At 43.4% G+C, this 17,833-nt stretch overlaps 1 protein-coding gene across 3 annotated transcripts in view; it reads left to right on the plus strand.

Moving 5' to 3' along the window:
- The window catches only part of ryr3 (ryanodine receptor 3), a 371,169-nt gene that overhangs the window by 129,195 nt on the left and 224,141 nt on the right, over positions 1-17,833 (plus strand). For all 3 annotated transcript variants that reach the window (XM_078233298.1, XM_078233296.1, XM_078233297.1), the window contains 8 exons: positions 2,356-2,503; positions 4,517-4,722; positions 6,808-6,982; positions 8,278-8,486; positions 10,813-11,027; positions 13,105-13,174; positions 14,945-15,105; positions 17,066-17,231. In XM_078233298.1, the coding sequence (XP_078089424.1) occupies positions 2,356-2,503; positions 4,517-4,722; positions 6,808-6,982; positions 8,278-8,486; positions 10,813-11,027; positions 13,105-13,174; positions 14,945-15,105; positions 17,066-17,231 (1,350 nt within the window). The remainder of the gene's footprint in view (positions 1-2,355; positions 2,504-4,516; positions 4,723-6,807; positions 6,983-8,277; positions 8,487-10,812; positions 11,028-13,104; positions 13,175-14,944; positions 15,106-17,065; positions 17,232-17,833) is intronic.

Consider the following 17,833-nt stretch of genomic DNA (forward strand, 5'->3'; position numbering starts at 1 on the left):
CCAAATTAACCAAACTCAGGGACAAAGCAAGAAGGGCAGTCCCCAAAATGAAGCAAAACGCCCAAACCAAAACAAAACAAAGCAGAAGGGAAACTTAAAACATTAAATCAAAATGTGATTACTGATGTTGCTAATATACCTCAGTCCCTGCGGTGCCCACCAAGCACGGATGGCCTCGATGGTGCCCTTGGACACCACTTGCTCCCTCTTCAGGACACCCGGCTGTGAATATAGCCGTGGCAGGGGGTAGACAGTCAGGTCAGTTGATCCCCTCGGTCACCCACTGCTTGGATCTGCATTTGCAAAAGCACAGGGCAGAGGGACTAAGACCAAATGAAACAGTGGAAGTGTGTGAGGACCGAAACTCGTAACATATACACAACACCCTTGGCTTTGATCTTAAATTCTCAACGATATTTTAACATTATTAAAATGTTTTTGTGTGCCACGTGCTGTACATATCACATCTTTGTGCATTTAGTGCATCTTAGTGTAGTACAGTCGATGCTCAGGCTACAACCACAGCAGATGTTAATTGTTGAGCAAACGAAACCCCAGAGGGAAATGTGGTTTACGGGCCAATACCATTTTATTGTTTTCTGAAAACGAGGAGAAAATATACTGATCTTAGCAACAAGTAGCACAGCAACGCTTTAGGGATTTTAAAAAAAGGTTTATTAACAAGAAGAAAGGGCAGCACAGTTCAGGGCAGCACAGTGGCACAGCCGTTGGCACTGCTACCTCACAGCTCCAGGGACCCGGGTTCAATTCTCAGCATGGGTCACTGTCTGTGCGGAGTCTGCACATTCTCCCGTGTCTGTGTGGGTTTCCTCCGGGTGCTCCGGTTTCCTCCCACAGTTGGAAAGACGTGCTGGTTAGGTGCATTGGCCATGCTAAATTCTCCCTCAGTGTATCCAAACAGGCGCTGGAGTGTGGCGACTAGGAGATTTTCACAGTAACTTCATTGCAGTGTTAATGTAAGCCTACTTGTGACACTATTGCGCTGGGTCCACTGTTATTTGTCATTTATATTAATGATTTGGATGCGAATATAGGAGGCATGGTTAGTAAGTTTGCAGATGACACTAAGATTGGTGGCATAGTGGACAGTGAAGAAAGTTATCTCCAATTGCAACGGGATCTTGATCAATTGGGCCAGTGGGCTGACAAATGGCAGATGGAATTTAATTTAGACAAATGCGAGGTGATGCATTTTGGTAGACTGAACCAGGGCAGGACTTACTCAGTTAATGGTAGGGTGTTGGGGAGAGTTACAGAACAAAGAGATCTCGGGGTACATGTTCATGGCTCCTTGAAAGTGGAGTCACAGGTGGACAGAGTGGTGAAGAAGGCATTCGACATGCTTGGTTTCATCGGTCAAAACATTGAATACAGGAGTTGGAATGTCTTGTTGAAGTTGTACAAGACATTGGTAAGGCCACACTTGGAATACTGTGTACAATTCTGGTCACCCTATTATAGAAAGGATATTATTAAACTAGAAAGAATGCAGAAAAGATTTACTAGGATGCTACTGGGACTTGATGGATTGAATTATAAGGCGAGGCTGGATAGACTGGGACTTTTTTCTCTGGAGCGTAGGAGGCTGAGGGGTGACCTTTTGGAGGTCTATAAAATAATGAGGGGCATAGATCAGCTAGATAGTCAATATCTTTTCCCAAAGATAGGGGAGTCTAAAACTAGAGGGCATAGGTTTAAGGTGAGAGGGGAGAGATACAAAAGTGTCCAGAGGGGCAATTTTTTCACACAGAGGGTGGTGAGTGGAACAAACTGCCAGAGGTAGTAGGAGAGGCAGGTACAATTTTGTCTTTTAAAAAGCATATGGATAGTTACATGGGTAAAATGGGTATAGATGGATATGGGCCAAATGCGGGCAATTGGGATTTGTTTAGGGGTTTTACAAAAAAGGGCGGCATGGACAAGTTGGGCCGAAGGGCCTGTTTCCATGCTGTAAACCTCTATGACTCTATTAAATCAACTTTAAAAACTTCTGGCCGAAAAACAGGAAATGCTGGAAACTTTTAGCAGGTCTGGCAGCATCTGTGGAGAGAGAACCAGAGTTAACTTTTCAAGTTAATGTGACTCTTCAGAGCTTACCAATCTGCTATTGGAAAATGCATTATTTTGGAACAGCAGCTGATCCCCGGAGCTTGTAAATCAGGGACTTGAGTGTATTCTTTTAGTAAATTTGAACATCAGCCACTGAACATGTGCCAAACCATTCTTTTGATGTTTGTATTTTCAATTGGAATGTCTGGATTAACCTGAGAAATTAGAATGCAAACAAATGGAGATATTTATCCAGAGCCTGTGTGTTAATGTTACTTCCTGCAGGATATCAAGAACAAAAGGAACCCTCGATTGGTGCCGTACAGCCTCCTTGATGAGCGAACAAAAAAATCAAACAGAGACAGCTTACGTGAGGCGATTCGCACTTTAATTGGCTACGGTTACAATATCGAACCATCTGACCAGGAAGCCGGTGGGTACACTTACTACAGATCAATGCATTCATTTGAGAACCTCAAGATACAAGACTGGGAGTTTATGAAGTGTTATAGCCACTACAGAAATAGCAGTCAGAGTTACGATGAACGTATATAAGACATTCCTGCAATAAGGAGCTTTTAAGATTAATAATCATTGTTGGACAAACATTGATTGTCAGTGGGGGTTTTTTCTTGGATTCTTGCTTCGCTCACTGTTCGGCTGGGGTTAATTTGCTGTGGTAGCCAACGATGGAAAAATTGCACCGGACAGGACGGAATAAGATTTACTTTTAGGAAACGTGCCACTAATTTGCCGTGTGTGTGTGTGTGTGCACAAGTGCGTGCATGTCTGAGTGTGTGGTGTGTATGTGTGATGGGTAGTGTGCATGCATGTCATGTGCATGTATGTGTGGTGTGTGTGTGATGTGCATATGTGTGTGTATGGTGTATATGTGTGTGCATGCACGTGTCATGCGTGTATGTGTGTGGTGTGCACATGTGTGTGTGTGTGGTGTGTACATGTATGTGTTTCCTTGATTAAAAATACAATTGTTTAAATTACCGCAGAGTTTCTGTTGCCTTTTATTTTGCAACTTACATAAAATAATTTCTTGTGTTAATGTTGCAATAAAATTTATCATTCTAAGAGCAACACATTGCAACACATTAGCAGCGACAGTGAAAATTACCATCAATGATTTATCCGCTGGGAGTGTAAAAATTTAAACCAGTGCTGCACTATAAATTATCCGCCGTGCCAGGCACTTGAGCTAGATATTCCGGATTTTATATCCTGGGAAATATAGGGAATTAGGTTTTGGTGGGAAGAAGGCACCCTGATTCAGTTCACAATGACTGTTTTCCTGTAACATTGCAGAGTGAATGGTTCAGACATTTATTCCGTTCCTGGATTGAAGTAGAATTCTCATTTCCTTATCCCAGCGTTTAAAAAAACATCAATTTGAAATGTATCAGTTCTTCTTGCAACTCGTAACTCATTTTTTGTCAGGATTTCCATCTTTATAACCATCGCACCCATTAATCAAAATTAGTAATTGCCATAGGTTTCGGCGTATAAGACGGTCTGATGTATAAGGAAACCTCATTTTCTTTGGATCCCAGAAATGATGTATTCGCAGATATGCAGGGTATAGATCAATGCCCTCGGGACACTGTCTGTACAGAGTCTGCATGTTCTCCCTGTGTCTGCGTGGGTTTCCTCCGAATGCTCCGCTTTCCTCCCACATTCAAAAGATGTACAATTTGGGTGCATTGGCCGTGCTAAATTGCCCCTTGGGCTGGAATTTTACTGCCCCGCCTGCGACAGGAATTGGAGCGGGCGAGGGGCAGACCATAGAAAGGTCCGATGACCTCGGGCGGGATTTAACGGTTTCAGGACAAGCAAGTCCGTAAAATCCCACCCTTAGTCCCTAAAGATGTATAGGATAGATGGATTGGCCGTGCTAAATGGGTTACAGGGATAGGGAACGGGAGAGGGCCTGGGTGAGATACTCTGTCAGAGAGTCAGTGCAGACTCGACGGGCCAAATGTCCTCCTTCTGCACTGCAGGGATTCGATGATTCCAAAAGTTTATTTATTAGTGTCACAAGTAGGCTTACATTAACACTGCAATGCAATTACTGTGAAAAGTCCCTAGTCGCTGCACTCCGGCACCTGTTCGGGTACACTGAGGGAGAAGTTAGCACGGCCAATGCACCTAATCAGCACATCTTTTGGTCCATGGGGGGAAACCATGGTATGGAAACCATGGGGATTCCACACAGACAGTGACCCAAGCTGGGAATCGAACCCGGGTCCCTGGTGCTGCAAGGCAGCAGTGCTAACCACTGTGCCACTGTGCCGTCCTATGTTACTGGAGAGTGAATTCTATATGGTTTATCCATCACTGTGAGGGAAAATATTCTATGTCAATGTTCCTTCACTTTGAAATGTTTTTTTTTGTTAATTATATTAAATGAGATAATTTGGTATTCTTGCATTTTAAGCTGGTGAAACTGTGGAAAAAATTAGCATTGACAAGATCCGTTTCTTTCGGATGGAGGAGACCTACGCAGTCAAGACGGGAAAGTGGTACTTTGAGTTTGAGGCAGTGACGGCAGGAGAAATGCGTGTTGGCTGGGCCAGGCCAGCTTGCAGACCTGACGTAGAACTGGGTGCTGACAGAAACGCCTTTGTGTTTAATGGCTTTAAGGTACGTGATTTGCTGGTGCGCACATTTATACTGACTGCAGAGACGTGCCAACTCATTCAAAATCTCAATTTATGGAGGTTATATATTTAAATGGTCACATTAAGAGCTGATCACATGACTTCTTGGTGATGTCATTGGAGTTTCAGAAGCTCCTGCTTTTACCTTCAGTTTGAATGATGTGGAGATGCCGGCGTTGGACTGGGGTGGGCACAGTAAGAAGTCTCACAACACCAGGTGAAAGTCCAACAGCTTTATTTGGTATCACAAGCTTTCGGAGCGCTGCTCCTTCATCAGGTGAGTGACTCACTGGTGAAGGAGCAATGTTCCAAAAGCTTGTGATACCAAATAAACCTGTTGGATTTTAACCTGGTGTTGTGAGGCTTCTTTCAGTTTGTGCTCTGTATAGGCCAACACCTCTTTCAATGAAACATCTCGTTGTTAGTTTAAACCTACGTATGCAAACCACGTCTTTTTCTTTTTGTTTAAATCCCACAAACCCTGAACATTGTTAGGACATTACAGTATCGACAAATGGAAGAAACGGGGTGAAGGTGGAGGGGAAAATTCATGGTCTGAAGTAGTTGAACTTCATGTTCAGTCTGGAAGGCTGTAATCAGATGATGAAGTGCTGTTCCTCCTGTTTGTGTTGGGCTTCACTGGAACATTGCAGTGAGCCAAGGACAGACATGCGGACATGAAAGCAGGACGGTGTGTTAAAATGGCAAGCGACAGGAAGGTCTGGGCCCTGCTTTCACTCAGATCAAAATGTTCTGCAAAGTAGTCACCCACTCTGTGTTTTATTTTATTTCCATTTCTTCCACTGTTTCATTTTTCTTGCTTTCCATCTATTTTCCCTCACTACCGTCTCCCTATCCCCACCCCACCAGGGCCACCTGTTACCTGTTTCAGGTTGTCCTTTGACACACTGCTCACCTTTGTTCTGCCATTTTGATCTCTTAATGGGATGCTATTAGCACCATTCCTCGCCATGATCACATTCCCCTTTGTCTTTTTGTCCATGACATCTTTGTCAATCTCTCCCATCTCCGCCAACCATTGGCTCGCTAGCCAGCTCCTACAGCCTCCCCAGCTCCTCACCACAATAGTATAACTCTCATCCCATTTTCTGCTGTCTTAAACTCTGATGAAGGGTCAGCCTGACTTGAAATGTGGGCCCATTCTCTCTCCACAGAGGCTGTCAAACCTGCTGCGATTTTACAGCATTTTCTGTTTTTGTGTATGACATTACAACGTCCAATACTTGGAGCAAAAGGCTTCAGTTATTTTGTGTAGCATGCTTGAAAGGTATTCCCCAACTTTAGCAAAACCATCTCAAACTATATTGTTACTCATCTAAAATATTGCTGCGAAGGGAGACACATTGTCGAAGCTTTTCATCTTGCACTCATCAGGACGAATGCAAGAATGTCAAATCTCAGACACTCACAATTTATACTGCAGTAGAAGAGGGGTGCCGATTGGTTGGCAAGTCAACTCCGATTGGTCAAGGCATTGCCATGGAAAAGGTGGAGGGGAGTTTGCCAACCAGTTACAAAATTACAATGAGGTTATGAGGTATGATGTGTATCCATTCCTGACAGAACTGACAGTACCTTAACTGGAATTGTTGTGTTACTTGTTGAGGACTCTGAGTAATATTTATATCATATGAAAAATGAAATGTCATAGAGTCACAGAGGTTTACAGCATGGAAACAGGCCCTTCGGCCCAACTTGTTCATGCCACCCTTTTTAAAAAACCCCTAAGCTAGTCCCAATTGCCCGCATTTGGCCCATATCCCTCTATACCCATCTTACCCATGTAACTGTCTAAATACTTTTTAAAAGTCAAAATTGTACCCGCCTCTACTACTACCTCTGGAAGCTCGTTCCAGACACTCAACGCTCTCTGTGTGAAAAAATTGCCCCTCTGGACCCTTTTGTATTTCTCCCCTCTCACCCTAAACCTATGCCCTCTACTTTTAGACTCCCCTACCTTTGGGAAAAGATATTGACTACTTAGCTGATCTGTGCCCCTTATTAGTTTATAGACAGAATCTTATAAATGGAATCTTGTCTGTTCCAGGCTCAGTGTTGGAACCAAGGTGCAGCTTACTTTGGTCGCACCTGGCAGCCTGGTGACGTGGTTGGCTGTATGATTGACATGAATGACAAATCAATGATATTTACTCTGAATGGGGAACTGCTCATTACAAGTAGTGGCTCCGAACTCGTGTTCACAGATTTTGATACAGAAGACGGTAGGTTAATATTTATTGCTCTATTTTAGCAGTGACAATTTTAATTCAACATACAAATTCAGATATCGATAGTCTTACCCTCAAGTCAAATTTGCTGCTGCTCGGTTGCAATATTTTATGGTACAGATTCCTCCGATGCTGTAACTGTTTCAAAGGACTGTTAAAGGTGGAAATGTGAGATTCTTGCTCCAATAGCTAAAATATGCCATCAACCCGCAAATCCTTCCAAATGAGAGTGAGAGAAACTCCTGGTCAGCAATGTGGTGGAAGGAAAGTTGGAACCCCTGCCCTTACTGCCCATAGCCCCAGTCTCCAACATGCATGTAAAAGTGTATGTTGCCACAGCAGCTCAGACTCCCTGAATGAGTGATGACACGCCACCATCATGTAACTCACTTGCTTTCATCTCGGCCTTTTGGCTAAGATGCAAATGAGATCAAGCCTTGGAGGAGGTGAGTCTGCACCTACTCCAATCAGCTTGGCTCATGTAGATCAGGCCCAAGACAGGAGTGGAGGCCCTGTCTTGTCAGCTTGGATCGGAAATGTCTCAACTTATTGAGACTCTGAATTGGACTTGATTTGATTGAATTGGAACAGTATAAAAAAAACATGTTATGTGAGGGAAACACTTGTTACTTTTGCACAGTGGTTTGCATTGCTGCCTCACAGCGCCAGGGACCCGGGTTCAATTCCCGGCTTGTCTGTGCGGAGTCTGCACGTTCTCTGCGTGGGTTTCCACCGGGTTCTCTGGTTTCCTCCCACACTCCAAAGATGTGCGGGTTAGGTGGATTGGCCGTGCTAAATTGCCCCTTAGTGTCCCAAGATGTGTAAATTAGAGGGATTAGCAGGGTAAGTACATGGGGTTAGGGGATAGGGTTGCTCTATTGGAGAGAAGACTCGTTGTACCAGTCTGAAAGATGTGCTGGTTAGGGTGCATTGGCCGTGCTAAATTCTCCCTCAGTGAACCCGAACAGACGCTGGAGTGTGGCGACTAGGGGATTTTTGCAGTAACTTCATTGCAGTGTTAATGTAAGCCGAATTGTGACTGATAAATAAACTTAAAGATTTGAAGCTGGAACCTTTTATGGCAGTCGATTAAAATTATCATGCTTAAAAATTATCAACACAGATATATTTTATGAATCAGTTGCTTATCATGGACATTGTTTAATATGCCATCATACAGTCCTATCATGACAACTTAAACTCTGATAGGTTATTCATACTTGATTTAATAAATATCTCAACAAACCAATTCAGAATAAAATGTATTTTTTTCCCTCGGCGTCCTCTAGGTTTCATCCCCATTTGTTGTCTGGGCTTGTCCCAGATAGGCCGTATGAATTTTGGAAAAGATGCAACTACTTTCAAATATTACACCATGTGTGGTTTGCAAGAGGGCTTTGAACCTTTTTCGGTCAACATGAACCGGGATGTGGCCATGTGGTTCAGTAAACGATTACCACAGTTTGTTTCTGTACCAAAAGATCACAACCATATTGAGGTAAGATACAACTTTCTATTAAGCTCCATACACCTGCACTGAAGGTAACACGTGGAACATCACTGATGTGTTTTCAGCAGGAGGTTGAAATGACAGAATAAAACCCAAGATCCATCTGTACCCCGGGAAATCCCAGAGGAATTGCATAATCCATCCACATAATTAAACTAAAATGTCCAGAATCCGTCATTCCAAGATGGCGCCAGAGTGTGGTGACTTCTTGCAAGCTGTGTCCAGCATACCCTCAAATTCTGTCTTTTACTCTCGTTCTATGCTTTTAAAACTCTATTCTAACTCTTCTCACTACATTCTGCACCCTCCCTTTTCCTTCTCTATGAATGGTATGCTTTGTCCATATAGCACACAAGAAACAATACTTTTCACCATATACTCATAGAATCATAGAAACCCTACAGTGCAGAAGGAGGCCATTCGGCCCATCGAGTCTGCACCGACCACAATCCCACCCAGGCCCTACCCCCACATATTTACCCGCTAATCCCTCTAACCTACGCATCTCAGGGGCAATTTTAACCTGGCCAATTAACCTAACCCGCACATCTTTGGACTGTGGGAGGAAACCGGAGCACCCGGAGGAAACCCACGCAAACACGAGGAGAATGTGCAAACTCCACACAGACAGTGACCCAAGCCGGGAATCGAACTCAGGACCCTGGAGCTGTGAAGCAGCAGTGCTAACCACTGTGCTACCGTGCCGCCCTGATACATGTTTTTTGATACATGTTTTTTGATTTGATTTGATTTATTATTGTCACATGTATTAGTATACAGTGAAAAGTATTGTTTCTTGCGCACTATACAGACAAAGCATACCGTTCATTGAGAAGGAAAGGAGAGGGTGCAGAATGTAGCGTTACAGTCATAGCTAGGGTGTAGAGAAAGATCAGCTTAATGCGAGGTCGGTCCATTCAAAAGTCTGACGGCAGCAGGGAAGAAGCTGTTCTTGAGTCGGTTGGTATGTGGCCTCAGACTAAATCAAATCAAATCCCATGTGACAGTAATTCAATTTGATTCAGTAAAGCAATGACCCTGATCAAAGTCCATCCCTGTGACAATATCAGAAGTGTATTTGTAATATGTTCTTGGTCATGATTACCTCACATTTTTAATTTCTGATATTTTAGCTATTAAAAACCTTGTGGGAAACGTATTGTAACATTTTTGGGGCCATTGATTATATTACTGTTGGATGTTATCTGTTGTAGTCTCCTCCGATATCAAACATTGTTTTGAACAAGAGATTAAATGAAAATTGCTGACAATGTGCTGATGTTTTTTCATGTGTGCAGTGATAAGTAATCCAGAGGGCAGCAATGATGGAATATTCTGGATTTTAATGATATTAGTCTGGAGTTTTAGTGTGTTGTAATAGGTTGAGGTTCATTGTAATTGGTATGAATGTGGGTTAGATAGTCTCTTTGTGCAATGGGTAATGTTTCTGCCTCAGAGCCAGAAGCTCTGGGTTCCAGTTCCAATCCAGGATTCGCTGGCAAAGGAAGATCTGTTCATAATGTGGTCAAACTGCTTGCAAATCTGTCAAACACATGCCAGTGGCTGGTGATAAGAGTGGGAGAGATTCCCAGTCAGTCACTTGATGGAAAGAATGTTGGCCTCAGACTAAATTAAATCAAATCCCATGTGATAGTAATTGAATTTGATTCAGTAAAGCAATGGCCCTGATCAAGGTCCATCCCTGTGACAATATCAGAAGTGTATTTGTAATATGTTCTAGCTCATGATTACCACAAGCTATCGCGATCCGTAGCTCCAGACTGCAACAGTGCATGTACAAAGTGCATGTTTCCAAGACAACTCGAACTCCTTGCGTGAATTGTAATGCACCACCACCAGGGGTGGGAAATTATCAATTTGGGCAAAGAAACATGTAATTCTTGGCTTATAAATTTATTAATCTGATGGAAACCCTCAGTATTAACCCTCCCATTATGGTGGGATGATTTATAATTTTAAAGCCGGGGTAAATACAGGGATCGGGCGTGGGTGGCATGCTCTGTTGAAGAGTCGGTGCAGACTCGATGGGCCGAATGTCCTCCTTCTGCACTGCAGGAATTCTATGGAACTCTATTCTATGAAGTGTGACCCCCAACCCGTTGTGTACATGTTCATTGCCAATGGCAGGTCTTATAGCCTCCGAGTGTGTTGTCGTGGCGAGGTGGAATATTTCACAAATTGGGTTGCCACAGTCCAATGTGACCAACTTCAGTTGTTGGTACAAACATTTTTATTGCATTTTGTGATCGAGAAAGCTTACAGAAGTAACCCAGAATTCCAATCCGATCCACAGGTAACAAGGATTGATGGGACTGTGGACAGCCCACCCCGTTTAAAAGTCACCCATAAAACCTTTGGCACTCAAAACTGCATTACTGAAATGACATACTACCGTTTGAGTATGCCTGTCGAATTCCATCCAGCATATAAACGCAAAGGAATTCCCCAGATGCCTCATGATGACGGACCTCAGAGTGCGGATGCACCATTGGGAAAGACTAAATTAAGGTGAGTTTAAAGTTGAGCCGGGTGTTTCACAAAAAGCAGAGACTCTTGCACCTGATTGTATTGCCTCATTACCTGAACAAGTAAGCTGCAATATTAATACTTGTGATATTAGCAGCTAACGCCAGATTTTTAATCGGGCGCTGGTCTTGTAAGGGAAAATGCCAGCATGTACACCACGTCCAAAATACTAATGAGTTACTTCCAATTTGTGAAAGCAAATGCATCGGCCAGTTTTGCACACGGCAAGATTGCCAAATAACAGATGAATGAACAACCAGATTGATTTTTTGTGGGGGGATTTGGTTGAAGGGGGATTAATGACTGGCACCCACCTCCCTGCTGTTCTTCATGCAGTACCTTGAGTGAGCTGACAGATAACACCTCAATTTAAGTCCGTGGGAAAGAAAATCTGGTGGGATTTATGGTTGGTGGAACATAATCCACTGATTACATAGAAACTAGAAGCAGGAGTAGGCCATTCGGCCCTTCGAGCCTGCTCCGCCATTCATTTTGATCATGGCTGATCATCGAATCCAATATCCTGATCCCTCCTTCCTCCCATATCTCTTGATCCCTTTAGCCCCAAGAGCTGTATCTAATTTCTTCTTGAAATCCGACAACAGCGGGAATTCTCCCATCCCACCCACCACTGGAATTTTAGCGGGCGGGTTGCAGAGAATGTGGGACACCATTGACGGTCGGGCGGGAATTTCCGGCTTTTAGACCAGCGCGGCCGGAGAATTCCGTCCAACGTTTTGGCCTCAACTACTTTCTGTGGAAGTGAATTCCACACACTCACCACCCTCTGGGTGAAGAAATTTCTCCTCACCTCAGTTCTAAAAGGTTTACCCCAATCCTCAAACTATGAAACCCTAGTTCTGGACTTCCCCACCATTGGGAACATTCTTTCTGAACCTATCCTATCTAACCCTGTTAGAATTTTATAAATTTTTATGAGATCCCCTCTCACTCTTCTAAGCTTCAGTAAATGTAATCCTAACCAATTTAGCCTCTCCTCATATGACAGACCTGCCATCCCAGGAATCAGCCTGGTAAACCTTTGCTGTACTTCCTCTATAGCAAGGACATCCTTCCTCAGATAAGGACACCAAAACTGCACGCAATACTCCAGGTGTGGCCTCACCAACACCCTGTATAATTTTGTTTCAGTGGGTTGTTGTGGAGATGATAGGGGTCTCAGCCGCTGTCCAGAGAGCTGCTACTACCCATGTCGGTCCATGCCAATGTTGAATCTCACCGCCCCAGATCCTTCAACAGTGCAGATTTCCCTCAGTACTGCACAGGATTGCCAGCTTAAAGTTGGTGCTCAAAGACAGGAATCATATAATCCCTATAGTGCAGAAAAAGGCCATTCAGCACTTCGAATTTGCACCGACCCTCCAACAGAGCATCCTGCCCAGGCCCTACACCGTGGCCCCAAGTATTTAACCCACTAATCCTCCTAACCTACACATCTTGAGACACTATGGAACAATTTACCAGGGCTAATACACCTAATCTCCTTGGACTGTGGGAGGAAACCAGAGCATCTGGAGGAAACCCATGCAGACACGGGTAGAAGGTGCAAACTCCATACAGTCACCCGAGGTAAGAATCAAACCCCGAGTTCCTGGCGCTGTGAAGCAGCAGTGCTAACCACTGAGCCACCATACCACTCATTTAATGCAACTAAACTAACTGTGTGAGTATTCAGTCCCCAGAATGAGCTTCATCTAATGAATAATTGATCATCAATAATTTAAAATCTAGTGTATGATTGAGTGAGTGAAATCAGTTTGAATTTATTTTAAACCAAACTAAGCGCTGCAATATTCTGCATTTTTGCATTAAACTATAACGTTTTTTGGGTTGAAATTTCATGTGTTCAATGCCTAGTCTTGTGAGCTGTCTAATGTTTTGTTAATAATTTGATTGCAATGTGATCCTTGTATCTCCCCCCCTGCTCTTAATTAAAATTAAATTAAATTTCTCGATTGCATTTCTTTGAAAAATCTCTGGCTTAAATTTAAATTCAAATCATAAAATCTATTGATGGAACTTGCTGTTTTACTCTTAGGGGAGGAAAGCCAAGTCGTGACCTTCCTGGAGCGAGAGAGGATCGAGAGATGGTGAAAAAATCTTCAATGGTAATGCGCAAACGAAAAAAGTTTGTTGTTTCTGTCTAAAGCTATCTGTAATAGGAACTTGAGAAATCATGCACTCAGCATTTATTGAGTGTTGCATGTAACATAGCTGTAAAAATACAAAGAAAGTCCACTTGTTAATTTCCAGAAAGTGTACTTTTATAGTTTAGGATGAATTCCAAAAAAACGGACAAGTGCCAGAATTTTACCGCCTCGCCCGCCTGAGGCTCGTAAGGTCCCGCCCGAGGCCATTTGCGAGCGTTGCCCACCCCGATTCTGGGGTGGGCGAAGTGGTAAAATTCCAGCCATAGACTCGGAGTATATGGAACAGATTCGAGGTCCAACCTCCGTTTATATTCAGATGTCACTGTGTTCGTTGAATGTATTCTGCCAGTCCTACCTTGAAGGTTCATAACGTGGTAAATATGCGGTTACAGGGATAGGACCTGGGTGGGATTGTTATCAGTTCAGGCTCAATGGGCCAAATGGCCTCCTTCGACACTGTAGAGATGGTATGATACTTAATCTCTCAATGTCCCATCACTCCCTGCTACTGTCAACACAACTTACTGTGCACCCATATTTACTGTAAACATGGTTATGTAATTCCTTCATCCAAGTCATTGAGCTATGAGTTACAACCTCAGTCGGTTTAGCTCAGTTGGCTGGATAGCTGGTTCGTGATGCAGAGCAATATCCGCAGTCCGTATTAGCTGAGGTTATTCATGATTCGTCTTTTCAACCTTGCCCCTCGCCTGAGGTGTGGTGACCCCCAGGTTGAATCACCACCAGTCAGCTCTCCCCACTCAAAGGAGCAAGCAGCCCATGGTCACCTGGGATTATGGCGACTTTACTAATATTTGGACTTAGCTGTATTAAAATGTGAATGCAGACAGCTGGAAATCCAAAAATGTGGGATGTATGCTTAACAACTAAAATTTATTACAATTAAAATAATTGCCATTGACCATAATCTGTTAGCTACTAAAGAATGCACAACTCTGAAAGAATCATAGAATCTCTACAGGGCAGAGGGAGGCCAATCAGCCCATTGAGTCTGCAGCCACTCTCCAGCAGAGCATCACACCCAGGCCCTATCCATGTAACCCCATGTATTTACCCCACTAAGTGCCCTAACCTACACATCTTTGGCACGAAGGGGCAATTTAGCACGGCCAATCCATCTAATCTGCACATCTTTGGACACTAAAGGACAATTTAGCTTGGCCAATCCACCTAACCTGTACATCTTGGGACAGTAAGGGGCAATTTAGCAGAGCCAACCCATCTAATCTGCACATCTTGAGACACTAAAGGGCAATTTAGCATGGTCAATCCACCTAACCTACACCACTTTGGACACTAAGGGGCGATTTAGCAGAGCCAATTCACCTAACCTACACATCTTGGGATGCTAAGGGACCTTTTAGCATGGCCAATCCACCTAGCCTGCACATCTTTGGAGTATGGGAGGAAACTGGAGCACCCGGAGGAAACCCACACAGACATGGGAAGAACGTGCAAACTCCACACAGACAGTGACCCGAGGATGGAATTGAACCTGGGTCCCTGGCACTGTGAGGCAGCAGTGCTAACCACTATGCCACTGTGTTGCCCATAAGGTTAAAACTAAAATAGCGTGCAGTTTTCAGTTACTCAAATGATACCAGCAGGTTGGTAACACATGTCAAAAATACCGCTCACACATATTTCTTACAATGACTATTTATTGTGTTTGCTATAACGAGCTCCCTCTGTCTCTTTTTGATGCAGTATTACTACGCAGTGAGAATATTCGCAGGCCAAGATCCATCTCTTGTCTGGATTGGTTGGGTAACTCCTGATTACCATTACTACGGCAAAACATTTGATATAAATAGAAACCGAACGGTCACTGTTACTCTGGGTGATGAGAAAGGCAGAGTTCATGAAAGGTAGGCGCTATGATTGGCGAGCTTCCTGTATTGCATTACTATTAATGCATCTTTCATGTGAGCTAAATGTGTACGACGCTAAAGTGTCTGCATAAACGCAAAGTGAGTTATAGCTTTATTTGCTGCATGTGCTGAATGGCAGAATCCACTCTATAGAAAATAAAACTCTTCAAGAACCTGAAATATCAGATTTATCTTCTTGTCTTTAAGAAGTAGTGATTGAAAATATTCGCTTAACTGGAATTATTCTTGAATTGGATTCCAGCAACACAATAGCTATCCAGGAATTGGCATTTAGCTGCTCCCTGCTCAACGCAATGATATTTGGCTAATTCTTTTGGAATCTCCATTATAGAAACATTGAAAATAGGCACAGGAGGAGGCCATTCGGCCCTTCAAGCCTGCTCTGCCAGACATCACGATCATGCTGATCATCAAACTCACTAGCTGATACTGCTTTCCTCCCCATATCCTTTGATCTCCTTTACCTCAAGTGCTATATCGAAATACCTCTTGAAAACAGTCAATGTTTTGGCCTCAACTGCAAATTCTACAGGCTGCCCCCACTCTTTGGGTGAAGAAATTTCTCCTCATCTCTGTCTCAAACAGTCTACCCTGTATCCTCAGCCTGTGACCCCCCTGGTTCTGGACACCCCCTCCATCGGGAACATCCTCCCTCCATCTACCTTGTCTAGTCCTGTTAGAGTTTTATAGGTTTATATGAGATCCCCTCTTATTCTTCTGAATTCCAGCGAAATAGAGTTTGCTTAACTCTTAAATAGAAAACTACTTCCATCACTGTTTTAATATAATGATCTTTTGATATCCTCATGCTATCAGACATACACTAAATCTTCCTGTTCTCCACAAGCTGGGTTGCATTAACCATTAAATTTATCACCCAGGATTTGATGAATGTATCTGTGGACCATGTCTGGTCTAAGATGCAAGAACTTGACACCTTTTCAAATATTTAATGTTTCTTCCACTGATTTTGTCAGTTCTGCTGGTTTAGAATTGAAAGAACAGTTTGTTTTGGAACTGAATTGCCCTCTTGATTTCAGCCTAACTTTTTTAAGGTGAAATATTTACACAATGAGCAGCGATTGCTCATGTCAGGGGCGGTACGGTGGCACAGTGGTTAGCACTGCGGCCTCACAGCACAAGGGTCCCAGGGTTCGATTCCTGGCTCGGGTCACTGTCTGTGTGGAGTTTGCACATTCCCCCTGCGTCTGCGTGGGATTCCCCAATTTGCTCCGGTTTCCTCCCACAGTCCGAAGATGTCTGGGTTAGGTTGATTGGCCATGCTAAACTGCCCCTTAGTGTCAGGGGGATTAGGAGGGTAAATATGCGGGGTTACAGGCATATGGTCTGGGTGGGATTGTTGTTGGTGCGGGCTCGATGAGCCTGGATGGCCTCCTCCTGCACTGTCGGGATTCTATGTTCTGTTTTGTTCTTTTAATGATTCGGGAGAATGTTAAGTAAGAGACAGGCTAGAATTATAATGTTTAAATAATATAATGGTTTATTGCAAAAGAGTAAACAATGCAAGAGAAATATAAGCAGCAAGTCTCAGGGCCTTCTGCCTGTCAGGTCCCTGTAGCGATGACTGTCTGGAGCTTGAGAGGTCCTGGCGTCATTTGCGATCCTAGTCCATGGTCAAGTCCAACGTACTTGGGTCAAAGCCCCCATTTTACAGTGCGTCACAAACTGTGATGCACAGTCAAACTTGGTACAAACACAAGGTTGGCATACAATATACAAAGATAGCACTGTAAGGTCAGCTTGCAGCTGCATCTCTAGGTTCCCACAGCATGAATATTGCCGAGTTGGCTGGCAAAATACGTTAACTGTTTAATTTCTATACAGCTCAGTGGGAAGTTATTGATAATCCCCTGCCCCTTCGCAGTTATCTTCAAATAGAATGGAATGAAACATTAAAATCTGTTATCCTTTACAGTGTCAAGCGCTGTAACTGTTACATGGTGTGGGGCGGAGATCTCGTCGACAGTTCAAAGGGATCCAGTAGCAGTGGTGCTGACATTGAAGTTGGATGTTTCACTGATCTCACCACGGGCCAGTTAACATTCACAGCAAACGGAAAAGACCTCAGTACTCATTACCAGGTAAAGTGGCAACCTTCTTCGACGCTGAGTTTCAGAAATTCTCTCTGCTTTACAGTAGACCTTGTTAAAGTCCGTCTCTATTTTCTGCAATAGGGGCAACTATAGTGAAACAGGTCGTGCCTAAGGATTATTCAAAATACTTAAGTTTATTCAATAATATATCTGTTGATGTGTACTTTTTGGTTTTGCGTGGGGTAAAGTGGTCAAAATCTTACAAATCATATTCTCAACACAAGCCCTCTTCCAACATGCCCACTTCTCACTGTGAAGGAGGCTGCGAGGTAGTCAGGTTCCAGAGAGGCAGCTTGGTCTTTTCAATATGACAATGAGGTTTAAAATTTGCCAACATTTTAAGGCTCTTCCTTGAATCAAAAAAAATCTTTGAATTTTGTTGTTAGCATTCATTGGACTCCCTGTTCTGCTGTTTTTTAAAATTCCCTAAGGGATTGTGTATTTGTTCCACACTATGAATTATTTCTTTAAATGTTTGCCATCATTTATCTACTGCTCCATCATTTAATCTAGTTTCCCAACCTATCTATGACTTTTTGTTCTCGACTGGCCCACAAGGGGGGGACATCTGTTCAATGTCCACCTTATCA

Source organism: Mustelus asterias, chromosome 18, assembly GCF_964213995.1.
Source record: "Mustelus asterias chromosome 18, sMusAst1.hap1.1, whole genome shotgun sequence".
NCBI lineage: Eukaryota > Metazoa > Chordata > Chondrichthyes > Carcharhiniformes > Triakidae > Mustelus > Mustelus asterias.